This window comes from Opisthocomus hoazin, chromosome 1 (assembly GCF_030867145.1).
Source record: "Opisthocomus hoazin isolate bOpiHoa1 chromosome 1, bOpiHoa1.hap1, whole genome shotgun sequence".
NCBI lineage: Eukaryota > Metazoa > Chordata > Aves > Opisthocomiformes > Opisthocomidae > Opisthocomus > Opisthocomus hoazin.
This window is the reverse complement of record NC_134414.1, coordinates 4578935-4592146: the sequence shown is the minus strand read 5'-3', so window position 1 is coordinate 4592146 and position 13212 is coordinate 4578935. Positions and strand designations below refer to the sequence as shown.

The 13212-nt window shown below is 58.4% G+C and overlaps 1 protein-coding gene across 1 annotated transcript in view; it reads left to right on the top strand.

Moving 5' to 3' along the window:
• Positions 1-13212, top strand: part of ARHGEF17 (Rho guanine nucleotide exchange factor 17) — a 44066-nt gene that overhangs the window by 17842 nt on the left and 13012 nt on the right. The window contains exons 2-3 of the mRNA XM_075415338.1: positions 10544-10621; positions 13030-13212. Of these exons, the coding sequence (XP_075271453.1) occupies positions 10544-10621; positions 13030-13212 (261 nt within the window). The remainder of the gene's footprint in view (positions 1-10543; positions 10622-13029) is intronic.

The following is a 13212-nucleotide window of genomic DNA, read 5'->3' as shown; positions in this document are numbered from 1 at the left end:
CAGCGATGGGGGTGACTGGTACCATGGTTGGGGTGACCGGTACCCAGGGGTGGAAGTGACCGGTACCCAGGGATGTGGTCACTGGTGTCCAGTGATGGAAGTGTCTGGTGCCCAGGGATGTGGTGACTGGTGCCCAATGATGGAGGAGACTGGTGCCCAGAGATGGAGGACACTGGTACCCAGGGATGGGGTGACTGGTACCCAGAGATGTGGTGACTGGTGCCCAGGGATGTGGTCACTGGTGTCCAGAGATGGAGGACACTGGTGCCCAGGGATGGGGGTGACTGGTACCATGGACGGGGTGACTGGTGAGATGGCAGTGACCAGTACCCAGGGGTGTGGTCACTGGTGTCCAGTGATGGAAGTGTCTGATGCCCAGGGATGGAAGTGATAGGGTGACTGGTATCCAGAGATGTGGTGACTGGTACCCAGCGATGGAAGTGACTGGTACCCAGGGATGGGGTGACTGGTACCCAGGGATGTGGTGACTGGTGCCCAGGGATGGAGGAGACTGGTGCCCAGGGATGTGGTGACTGGTGCCCAGATATGGAGGAGACTGGTGCCCAGGGATGTGGTGACTGGTGCCCAGAGATGGAGGAGACTGGTGCCCAGGGATGTGGTGACTGGTACCAGAGATGAAAGTGACTTGTACCCAGGGATGGAAGTAACTGGTACCAGGGTTGGAAGTGACTGGTACCAGGGATGGGGTGACTGATACCAGGGATGGAGTGACTGGTACCCAGGGATGGAAGTGACTGGTACCAGGGATGAGGGTTAGTGGTGCCCAGTGGTGGGCTGCCTGGTACCAGCAATGGAGATGCTTGGTACCCAGGGATGCCAGGGGCTGGTACCAAGGATAGCAGGGGCTGGTACCCAGTGAAGCAAGGTGTTCCCCTGGCTGGTGGCTGCCATCCCTCCACCCACATGGCACAGAGCTGTGCAGGACGTATGGCTGAGCATCGTTTATCCCAAGGCGAAGGTTGGATGGGTTTGCCTTGAAAGCCCGACAAAACCCAATCAAACCTCCCGCTTAAAAAAATCCCGAGAGGAGATAATGTGATTTTTCCAGGAGATTTTCTGCCAGAAACTGAGCGATTGAGGAAATATGGGGTTGGATGTCACAGCATCGTCCTATTTTGGTGGCAGCCAGGGGCTTTTCCGGCTGCGCGAGCAAGTTCGACGTGTCAGGATGATGCCTTTGGCTGCCGAGGTGTTTGCTCATCGCGTTGGGATGGATGAAAGCGGGTCCAGTTTTGTTTCTGAGCCTTTTTTTTCCAGGTAGAAATAAAGCCAAGGGTGCTTTAAAATTGTTGAGGGGGGGCATTCCCCATAGACTGCAGGCTGTCCGGGGCAGGGGCCTGTCCCCACCAGCCAGTGGCTCCCACTATGTCCCAGCTCCCTCTAGTGGGATCTGGCCCGGGAAGAAGGATCCAGGGAAAGAAAAGGTGCAGAAATCCCAGTTCTCCCCAGTTTCTTCCAAACTGGGAATGGGGGGTTTCAAGGAAGTGCTGAGATTCAGGCTGCCCTTAGCACGATCCCACTACGAGACCCTAGAGAATCCCACCCTCACCTCCAGCAGTGCGGAGCGTCGGCAGCCGGCGGCAGGGACAAGGCATAATGAGGGAAAAACAACTTGTATTTATTTGTTCTTAAAATTTTGGCACGTTTTGGAGGGGTGGGAACAATTTCCCTGCCGGGGCTAGCTCCTCCTTCAGCAGCTGTGGGAGGGATGGTCTTGGGAAGGTCCCAAGCGGTAAATCCTGCCCCCAAAATGGTCCGAAATGCTCCAGATTTCTCCTAAAACTGTTTTGTGCCCCAAAGCGAGGTCTCAGGGTCAAAATCCCCCCGCTACAGCTCACCCAGGGTATGGCTGAGCCCTGGCACAGCTCGTTACACCGCTGACCTCAGAGAAACGCTGCGTGTTGCGGGTCCGGGAAGGAAATCTGAGGGGGGAAATGGAGTATCCTGGGATACAGAGATCCCTCCTCCCACGGGATGTGGTTTTAGCATCTGAGCCGGGTGGTGACAGCGCAGGGGACAGCCACCCGTGCGGCCCTGGCTTCAGCGGCCCAGTTCCCACCAGCAGTGGGATTTGGGCGGGGGAAGTCCTCGAAGTGGCTGCAAGTGGCATCGTTCCATGCACTGATGTGTGCGTGGGCTCAGCCTGAGCTCAAAGGCCAGAGGTTGCCATGACGGGTGGGATTCCTCGGGGATGTTCATCCCTGCTCTCCCTTTCCCCTAAAAACCCCATTTTTTAAAAAAATATGAAGTTATTAGGACTTTCCTCCATCGATGCCTCCATGTTTGCAGGGGGTGGAGGCAGGACACGATTTGCCAGGTCCTTTTTTTTAGTGTTTGAAGATGTTTTAAAATCCCTGAGGATGCTCAAGCTCCTTCTGCATTGCTACGGCCGGGAAGGGAAAAGCAAAGTGATGGATTTGCACCCGGACTTTTTATTAAAAACTAAAATAGAGCAGCCTAGGAGAGCTCCCGTCCTTGTTCAGGAGGCCACATGGGGTGATTTTTCCAATGCTGGGGGGAAAAATTGGGAGAAAACCCCCTCTCCGAGCCCCCATCCCAGGTTTGGGGTGCTGCTGAATCCCCCCCCAAATCCCCAGTGCCGGATCCCCTCCATCTTTGGGATTTCGGGAGCATCCTCATGACGCTGGCACAAGCCTGTGGGGTGGGGGCTGAACCCCTTGGCTCCATCCCAAAGGATCCGGAGGCTTTTCCCTGGAGGGTTTGGGATTTGGGGGGGGGGGGGGGGGTAGGAAACACCGGAGTGGCAGAAAATAATAAAAAAAAAGGATTGTCCAAAAGGAAATCTAAAGGTGTTTACAAAGAGCAGCGCCGCTAAAAATAACCGGCTCATATTTTAGACGGCCCTAAAAATAGGCAGCGCTGTTGGAGTGGCCAAACACTCCCAGGAATTTCCTGTGGGCTGCGGGCCGCGCGCAGGGGGGTCCGGGCTCGGCGGCCGGCGGGGACGGCCGGCATCGCTCCGGCTTTTGCTTTCCTGGGTGACAGCGAGATAACCTCCGTTGGGCCCCTCGATGCGCAGCGGGATCCAGCCTGGCTCCTTCCCCGGTCCAGGGAGCGATGGGCTTAACCCTTCTCCATCCATTCCTTCCTCCCTGTAACATCCGAAGAGGTTGGGTGGCCTGGAGAGAGGTTTTCAAACCCATCAGCAGAAAGCTCAACCTCAATAGTAGACACTGGAGAATCTACTTGGGCAGTTAAATGAAGGGATTGACTCAAGGGAAGGAGTGGGGGAGATGGTCTGGAGATGGATGGATGGAGGGATCCCCCCGCTCGCCCCCGGGGACAGGCGATCGCATGGGAGGGCCCGAGGGCGTTGCTGCAGGCGGAGCGGCCGGGTCACCGTCGCAGCGTCATGGCGTCGCGGCGTCATGGCGTCGCAGGCCGGCCGGGGCTGGGGTTGTGATTGAAATGAGGCAGGGATTGCGAGAGGTCTGGGATGGCGAGAGGTCTGGGATTATGAGAGGCCTGGGATTGCGAGAGGTCTGGGATTGCAAGAGGTCTGGGATTGCAACCCGGGTGGATCAGGGATTGCAGCAGGAATGGGTTTGGGATTGCAATGAAGATGGGTCGGGGATTGGAGCAGGAATGGGTTTGGGATTGCAGCCCAGATGGATCTGGGATTGCAGCAGGAATGGGTTTGGGACTGCAATGCAGATGGATCAGGGATTGCAGCAGGAATGGGTTTGGGATCGCAATCCAGAGGGATTGGGGATTGCAGCAGGAAAGGGTTTGGGATTGCAATGCAGATGGATCTGGGATTGCAGCAGGAATGGGTTTGGGATCACAACCCGGATGGATCGGGGATTGCTGCAGGAATGGCTTTGGGATTGCAACGCAATTGGATCAGGAACTGCAGCAGAAATGGGTTTGGGATTGCAACGCAGATGAATCCAGGATTGCAGCAGAAATGGGTCTGGGATTGCAACGCAGATGAATCCAGGATTGCAGCAGGAATGGGTTTGGGATTGCAGCCCAGATGGATCTGGGATTGCAGCAGGAATGGCTTTGGGATTGCAGCCCAGATGGATCTGGGATTGCAGCAGGAATGGCTTTGGGATCGCAACCCAGATGGATCGGGGATTGCAGCAGGAATGGGTTTGGGACTGCAAACCCAGATGGATCTGGGATTGCAGCAGGAATGGGTTTGGGATCGCAACGCAGATGGATCTGGGAGTGGAATCCAGATAAACGTGGATTTGCAACCCGGATGGATCTGGGATTGCAGCAGGAATGGGTTTGGGATTGCGATGCAGTTGGATCCGGTATTGCAGCAGGAATGGGTTTGAGATCGCAATCCAGAGGTATCTGGGATTGCAGCAGGAATGGGTTTGGGATCGCAATGCAGATGGATCAGGGATGGAACCCAGATGAGCCTGGGATTGCAATGCAGATGGGTCTGGGACTGCAAACAGAGCGGGTCTGGGATTGCAACCCCAATGGCTCTGGGGTTACAGCCCAAATGGGTCCAGAACTGCAACCCAGGTGGGTCAAGGATTGCAACCGGGTGGGTTTGGGATTGCAATCCCGGTGAGCCTGGGACCGCAGTGCGGACGGATGGGTCAGGGATCGCAGTACAGGTGGGCCCAGGATTGCAGCGGAGATGGGTCTGGGATTGCAGCCCGAGTGGGTCTGGGATTGCAATGCGGATGGGCCCAGGGCTGCAGCTCTGATGGGTCTGGGGTTGCAACAGGAGTGGGTTTGGAACCTCAACCCAGATGGGTCTGGGGTTGGAACCCAAACGAGCCTCAGACGTCAACCCAGATGGACCCAGGACTGCAAACCATGTGGGTCTGGGGTTGCAACCCAGATGGGCCCGGGACTGCAGCCCAAATGGGTCTGGGATTGGAAACCAGATGGGTCTGGGACTGCGACCCAAATAAAACAGGGATTACAGCAGAAACGGGTCTGGGATTGGATCCCAGAAGAGCCCAGGAGTGTAGTGCAGATGGGTCCGGGATTGTGACTGGGTTGGGTTTGGGACCACAGCTCAAATGGGTCTGGGACTGGAACCTGAATGGCCCAGGACTGCAACCCAGATGGGTCTGGGATTGGAATCCAGATGGATTCGGGACTGGAACCCAGATGGGTCCGGGATTGGAACCCAGATGGATCTGGGATTGGAACCCAGATGGGTCTGGGTTTGCAACCCAAATGTGCCTGGGATTGCAACCCAGATGGGTCCAGGATTGCAACCCAGATGGATCCAGGATTGCAACCCAGATGGGTCTGGGATTGCAGCTGAGACAAGCCCAGGATTGCAACCCTGGTGGGCCAGCGATTGCCACCAAGATGGGTCTGGGACTGCAATGCAGATGGGCCCGGTGTTGCAGCCCATGCCGGTCTGGAATTGCAACCTAGATGGATCTGGGATTGCGACAGAATTGAGTCTGGGATTGCAACCCAGATAAAACAGGGATTACAACGGAAACAGGTCTGGGATTGGATGCCGGAAGAGCCCAGGATTGCAGCTGAGATGGGTCCAGGATTGGAACCCAGATGGATCCGGGATTGCAGCTGAGATGGGTTTGGGATCGCAGGCCAAATGGGTCTGGGAGTGGAGCCCAAATGGTTCAAGGGTTGGAACCCAGGATGGCCCAGGATAGGAACCCAGACGGGCCCGGTATTGACACCAAGATGGGTCTGGAATTGCAACGCAGATGGGCCCAAGATTGCAGCACATGCCGGTCTGAGATTGCAATGTAAATGGATCTGGGATTGCAACCCAAATAAAACAAGGATTACAACAGAAATGGGTCTTGGATTGGATCCCAGCAGATCCCAGGATTGCAACTCAGCCAGGTCCAGAACTGCAACACAGATGGGTCCAGGATGGCAATGGAGAAGGGTTTGGGATCGCAGCCCAAACGGGTCTGGGATTGCAACCCAAGTGATTCTGGGATTGGAACCCAGAATGGCCCAGGATAGGAACCCGGGTGGCCCAAGATTGCCACCCAGATGGGTTAGGGATTGCCACCCAGATGGGCCAGGGATTGCCACCCTGATGGGTCTGGAATTGCAACGCAGATGCCCCCAGGGTTGCAGCTCCTGTGGGTCTCAGATTGCAACATGAATGGATTTGGGATTGCAACAGAAGTCTGGGATCACATCCCAGGAGAGCTCAGGATTGCAACCCAGGTGGGGCCGGGATTGCAACCCCAAGAGATCTGGGATTGCAACCCAGGTGGGGCCGGGATCGCAACAGAAATGGCTCTGGGGCGACCGCGGTGCCGCAGAAGGAGTCGCAGGAGTCACTGCCTTGCAGACAGCCTCGTTACCCCTAACGCAATTAGCCGTACCGGGTGCAGCGCAGGCACCCATCCTGCCCACGCCGGGTGCTGCGGGTCCCTCCTCCCTGATCCCAGCGAGGGGGTGTATTTAAGGGTGCTGCAGCTTCCCTCTCATTATATGCGCTGAGTTGGCTGTTCTCTGCCATGCACCCTGGGGAGGGTGTCGGGGCGGGGACCGGGATGGGATGCACAGCACCCATCCCGGCCCCCCCCCCCCGACACCCTCCCCGGGGTGGGATGCTCGTCATCCTCATTACCAAGAGGAAATTCACTGGCTGCAACAGGAGGACGCAGCCCTGCTGCACGCCGTTGCTGTGGAAACGTGGCGAGCGGCTAATTAGATTTAATTAACGAAGCAGGAGGGGAGCGTTACAAACGGATCCGGGCAGGGCGCATCACCCAGCAGGCAGGGCTTGCTCCGTGCCTCAGTTTCCCCATCTGCAAGGTCAGGGAGGGGGGACACAGTACCCAGTGACCCCCACCCCGTTGATGGAGATGGAGACCTCAAGGATGCTGAGCACCCCAACCCAGCATCATCCGTGCACCCACCCCCTCCCCAAGAAATCATATCCTCCCCCCCCCCCCACCTCCCCGTACAGCATCCTCCTTGGGCCAAGCTTTCCCTCCCCGGCAGGATCCGGCCCTGCCTGCATCCGCGCGTGTCTGTGTGTGTGGGCACGGCTCTGCCTCCATCGCCGATCGCTCTCGCCTGCCCGTGCCTCGGTAGCACCCAGGGCCGGGGACCCCGCGAGCCGTCACGGACGCAGGCGCACGCAGCCTGCAGCCGCTCTGCGGGAGGGCCTTTTTTTTTTTTTTAATACATACATATATATAAAAACACACAGAACCCTATCGATATAAATAGCTTCTCTATTATATTTCCCTCCTTGCTGCATCCCAGCGCAGCGTTCTGGCTCTTTTAAAGGGGGAACCTGGAGGTATATATATATATATCTCTCGAATTTTTTTTATTCCTTGGGCCGCGTGGGACGGACCGACCCCCGGGACCCGCATGCTGCAGATGGTGAGGACTCTGGCGCAGTTCACCATCGCGCTGGAGGACATGCGAGACATCGGGGACGGCATCGATGCGGCCTTCGCCACCTCCGGGCTCGGCGGGGCGGCCGAGGAGCTGCCGGAGAAGGGCTGCGGCAGTCGCGGTGGTACCGAGGTGATGCGAAAATATAGGGGGGGGGAGGAGGGGTCCTGGGGATGGAGAAGGGTGGGGGGGTCTGGTGGGATATAGGGGGGATGTAAGGGGGGGGGGGGGATGCATGGATGCGTCATGTTTGGACACGTGTGCGCCCAGCAGAACCCGGTACCTGCGGGGTCTGGACCGCGATTGCCGTGGCAACGGTGCCTCCATCCTCATCCTCCATCCTCATCCTCAAGCCTGCCACCCCCGAGGTTCTCCGGATCTCGGAGATGGTGATGGGGGGGGGGGGGGCTGAGCCATCGCCACCAGCACCCCCCCAACGCTGATTTACACCGCGGAGGCGGCGGCTGGTGGGGAGATGCCCCGATTCCCATCGTGGCGGGGGCTGATCCCTGCGGTGCTGAGCATCTCAAGGAGGAGGGGGCAGGATGAGGCCGAGGTGCGACAGGGGGTGGATGGAGAGCGGATGGAGACCGAAGCGACACCATCCCTGCGGGGGAGAGGCTTTGCTGGGGGGTGCGGGACGCGGTGGGCCGCATCCTGCCCGCACCCGGGTACCACTTTGCTTTGCCAGGCCGGTGCGTTACCCCCAGCTCCTGCCCATCCCAGCGGGAATTTCCCCCCCCCCGCCGGGATAATACCGCTGCTGTAATGGTGGGGAAAAAAAATCCCTTTGCCGGCGGCTGGGCCTCATCCTGCATCTCCCCGCTGCCGGTGCGGCGTGCGGTGCTGAGCCTGCTCAGCTCACCGGTCCGGCCCTCAGCTGCGGTAGCTGGGACAGCTCTGGAAAATGCCGGGAGCATCATTTTGAGGCTACTCTGGGCTTCACGAGGGTCGGGGAAACTGAGGCAGGGCAGGTCGGGGTCAGGCATGCTGCACCCCTAAAACCCTAAAACCTGCTCTTCAGCCCATAATTACAACAAATTAATCCAGCAGTGAGAGTGTTAATCAACTTCAGGCTGTAACGAGGAGGGGAGGTCTCAGCTGGCGTCCCGAGAACCCCAGCACCAATATGTTGGGGGGGGGGCAGGTTTCCTGGGGGGGCTTCGACCCGTCACCGTGAGATCTGGCTCTGGACAGTTTCCTCCTTGCTTGGCTGAAAAGGCTGATAGCAGCTTGGTGGGGGAGTGGGGAAACTGAGGCACGGCTCTGTTCTCAAGCACCGAGCAGGATCTGGCCGGGATCCTTCCCCGTTGCTCCCTGGGGACCGCCGGGGAGATGGTGGCCTCCATCCGTGGTGAGGATGGTTGGGTTAAGGCTTCCTTCTGTGGTTGCAGAGCGGGTTTGCGGCGCTCGTGTCCCCTCTGGGAGCAGCACGCGGGACACAGCCCCATGTGGCCGAGGAGACATGGGCTCATCTCACAAGGAGATGGGGAAGACAGGGGTTTAGTGGCTCCAGCAACCCCTGTAGCGGCAGCAGGTCAGGAGAACCTGGTCCCAACATGCTGTGGTGGGACATCTCTGCACCCAGGGCTGTTGGAGTGTCCAGGCACCCAGGACCTTTGGAAGGTCCTTGTCCACAGGAGTTGTGGGGTATCTGTGCACCTACAGCATTTGGGGTGTCCCTGCACCCATGGCCTTTGTGCTGTCTCCATGAATGGGACACTCTGAGTGTCTCTGTGCCCAGGTTCATTGGAGCATCTCCACACCCGGGGCCTTTGGGGCATCGCTATACCCATGGCCTTGGGGATGTCCAAGCCTTCAGTGACTTTGGGTTGCCTCAAACCCACAGCTCAGGGTGTCTTTGCACCCAAGGCCTTTGAGGTGTCCAGGCAACCGAGGACTTTTGAGGTGTCCCCGCACCCAAAGCTTGGGGTGCCTCTGCACCCAGAGCCTTTGGACGGTCTCCATGAAGAGGACCACTGCAGCCTCTCCATACCAGCACCTTGGAGCATCTCCTTGCCCAGGGCCCTTGGACAATCTCTGCACCAAAAAATTTCGGGGCTTCTCACACCCAAGCCTTTGGAACATCTGCACACCAAAAACCCTTGGGGTATCACTGCCCCCAGGGTGTCTCTGGAGCATCTTACCAAAACATTTGGGGTATCTTTGCACCAAGGGCCTCTGGAGTGTCCCTGCACCCAAAATATTTGGGAGGTCTCCTGCCCAGGCCCTTTGGAGCATCTCTGAGCTCAAAATTTTTGGGGTGTCTGTGTTCCCAGGGTGGAACATGTCCACATCCAAAAGTTTTGGGCTATTTCTGCACCCAAAACTTTCGGGATGTCTCTGCACCCCGGCCTTTTGGAGCATCTCTGCACCCAAAACTTTTGGGGTATCTCACACCCAGGGTCTCTGGAGCATCTCCGCAGGCAAAACTTTCGGGGTGTCTCTGCAACCAGGCCTTTTGGAGCATCTCTGCACCCAAAACTTTTGGGGTACGTCTGAATGTGGGGCCCTTGGAGCATTTCTGCACCCAAAACTTGTGGGGTGTCTTTGCAGCCAGGGTCTCTGGAGCATCTCCACACCCAAAACTTTTGGGCTATTTCTGCACCCAAAACTTTTGGCGTGTCTCACACCCTGGGCTCCGGAGCATCTCACCCCCTGGGTGCTGTGCGTGAGGGGGGTCCTCCAAGCCCCACAACCAAGAAGACCCCAACTCATCTGCTTCCCAAGGCTGGTGGACCATCCCACACCACCACCTCCCCGTGCCCGCCCCCCATCCCGATAATCCCTCTCCTGCGGGGCCACAGCCCAGCGCCGGGGTGCCCGGGGTGCCGGGCGGGAGGCGAATTCCTACGGGACCGCTCCGAGCGGAGCCGCCGGAGAGACGGAGGGTGCCGGGACCGACCCATGTAGGGCTGTGAGAGCCAGGGCGGGCTCCTGACGCGGCCGTGGAGGAAACCAGGCATCTCTGTGCGCTCGGTGTCATGTACTTCCTAATCCTCCCAGATTCCTCCATCGGGGCGGAGAGGGAGCGGAGGGGAGCTGGACGCCAGCCGGGCTCCTCCGGCGTTCAGCCTCTCCGCCGAGCCCCCACGCCGGCACTGACACCCGCCACGTAGCTCCCCTCCATCGTGTCACCCCAAAACTCATCTTGTCTTTCTTTCCACCCGGGCAGGACATGAGGAAACACGTCATCATGACGCTGCTGGACACGGAGCAGTCCTACGTGGAGTCCTTGCGCACCTTGATGCAGGTAACGCGGCACGGCCGGGGACGTGGCACCCCAAAACCAGGTCATGGCGTCACCGTCCCTGGCTTGTCACCGTCCCCGGGACCCCAAGTCGGACCCCCAGCTGTGGGTGCTCTACCAGCACTGATGGGACACGGGGATGAATTGGGGACGGGGGGCAGTGGGGATGTTGGGGACAGCAGGACCGGAGGTGGGAACAGCATGGCAGTAGAGTCAAGAACAGGGTGTGGGGGTCACCTCTGTCCCCCAAATCAAGCCCATAACATTCCTGGTGGGTTTTCACCTGGCCGCTTCCCATGCTTGCCCCCAAAAAGCTCTTCCTCATGTTGCACCCCATCTCCTGGGGCGTTGCTGATGGTTATCACCTGATGGGGGACCCCTCACGCCCCCCATTCCCATGTCCCCCAGTTTTCTGCTCAGCGTTACCTCCTGCAGCCACGGGCCAAGGGTTTTTCTCAGTCCTTTTTACACTGAGCTGGTTCCAGCCCCCTTGGAGCAGCCTGGCCGGAGGGTCCACCCCGCGTTTCAGATGTTAATGAAGGTGTTTCAGAAGGTTAATGGTGGTCAACGCCCTGGAGACTAGGTCACACTGGCGTAGGGGTGGGTTGTCCAACCATGTCGCTGCAGGTGGAAACACCAAAAAATCAGAGCTCTGCTCTGCTCGATACAAAGCGGTGCCTGTAGGACATCTGCTGGGCATGTCCACGAGGGCATGGGGCACCCATCATCCCAACACCCAGCTTTCCCAATAAATCCTCTGTGAGGATGTCCCCGTGGTGGACCCAGATGTGCTCTGCCAGATGTTGCTGCAGGAGAGAAGGACCCTTCGAGGCTGCTTCTAGTGCAGATGTTGGCTTGGAGGGGTGAGAGGATCCTGGCTCTGGGGCTTATTTTGGGGGAAGCTGTACGGGGTGTGGGGTCAGGTGGTGTCCCTGCTGGTCTTGGCACAGACAAAGGCTGTCCCATGGGCTGTGTCCTCCTCTGAGGTGGGACAGGAGGCTGGTTGGAGAGAGGATAGCCGTGCTGGGGCTCACCAGTTCACCACAGGAGGGACTGGTTGGACACGGGTGGGAGCCACAGGGCATTAATGCCTGAGCTCTTGCCTATGTGACATGTCCTGGCACGGTGCAACCAGGGGACCTGGCTTTATGGGGGGGGGGGGGTGGTGGGGGGGTGTCCAGGGCTCCGGACACCCCCTGCTCCCTGTCTCAGCTGGGACCGGGTGATGTGGCCCAGTGGCATGTAGCATGGTGGATTCCAGGGACAGGGACCACCTTGGAGCATCATCTTCCAGCCAAGCCAGATGGTGCATGGGCAAGCCTTGCCTGTGCTCCTTGTGTGCCAAGGCAGGGGCTGCCTCCATGCTCTTCTTCCCCATCTGGTCCTCGTTCGCCCAGTTTCATAGTGGGTGGGGTGCGTGGCACAGCCCAGTGCTGGAGGTGTTGGCCACAGTAGAGTAGGTGAGGCAGGTTATGTCCCTCAAGAAGGATCTGGCCCTTCTAACTCGGGTTTTCACGAGATATCCACCATCAGCCTGAGGAACCTCATCCATGAGGGATGACTTCTCCCTCGCCAGCTTGAATGGAGATGTCCAAAGCAGCTCGAGGTGTGTCCTGTCCTGACCACTCAGCTTCATGGTCCTCCCAACATCCTGAAGGACACCAGCACCCTGTACTGGTTGGGCTGAGGAGGAGGCAAGGCCTGAGAAGACCTTCCTCATCCTGCATCCCTTGCAAATCCAGCTCTCCCGTTCCTGGGGCACTGGTCCCCTCTGCAACTCTGCCCCATGGCAAGAGGAAAGGAGTTCCATAGCAGAGCCGCCCAGCCTGCCCTGCAGAGGACCTGCTCTTGTCCCACTTCTGCTGACCCTGAGCATCGCTCATTGGCCATTGCCCAAGAGATGCTGATGGTGGATGGTTCAGGGCTTGACCTGGTGCCTCCATCCTGCTCACTCCAGCCCCTCCTTGTCCCAATCACCCTAAATCCCACCAGGAACCCACTGGCTTTTGGATCCCAGGGTCATGCTGCCATGATTCCCAAGCTGGGTCAGGCTCTGTAGCAGATGGAGGTGACCAAGGCTCACAACAGCAAATGTTCAGAGGCTCTCAAGGCCACGGCTGGGGGACAGAGGATGCCGTGCTTTGGGGGTTCCTCGTGCAGACCTGCCCAGGTCCCCACTCTGCCATGGGGATGCACTGAGTGGGATAGGACCCAGGGGGGCTGGGATGAGAAACATTCTGGGACTCGGTGCTGTCTGCTCCTTCTGATGGGTCCCACAAACCAACGTTCACTGGAGGAACTCCCTGCTGCAGGGTGCCACCAATCGCCATATTTGCAGGGGTTGAAAGATTTGTGTTGAGGGGGTGGGAGAAGAAATCGATGGGGACCCCGAGGCCTTTGCTTCCCCACAGGGTTACATGAAGCCACTGAAGCAGCCAGAGAACTCGCTGTTGTGTGACCCATCGCTGGTGGACGAGATCTTCGATCAGATCCCCGAGCTGCTGGAGCACCACGAGCAGTTCCTGGAGCAGATCCACGACTGCGTGCAGAACTGGCACGAGAAGCAGAAAGTGGGCGACCTCCTGGTGCAGTCG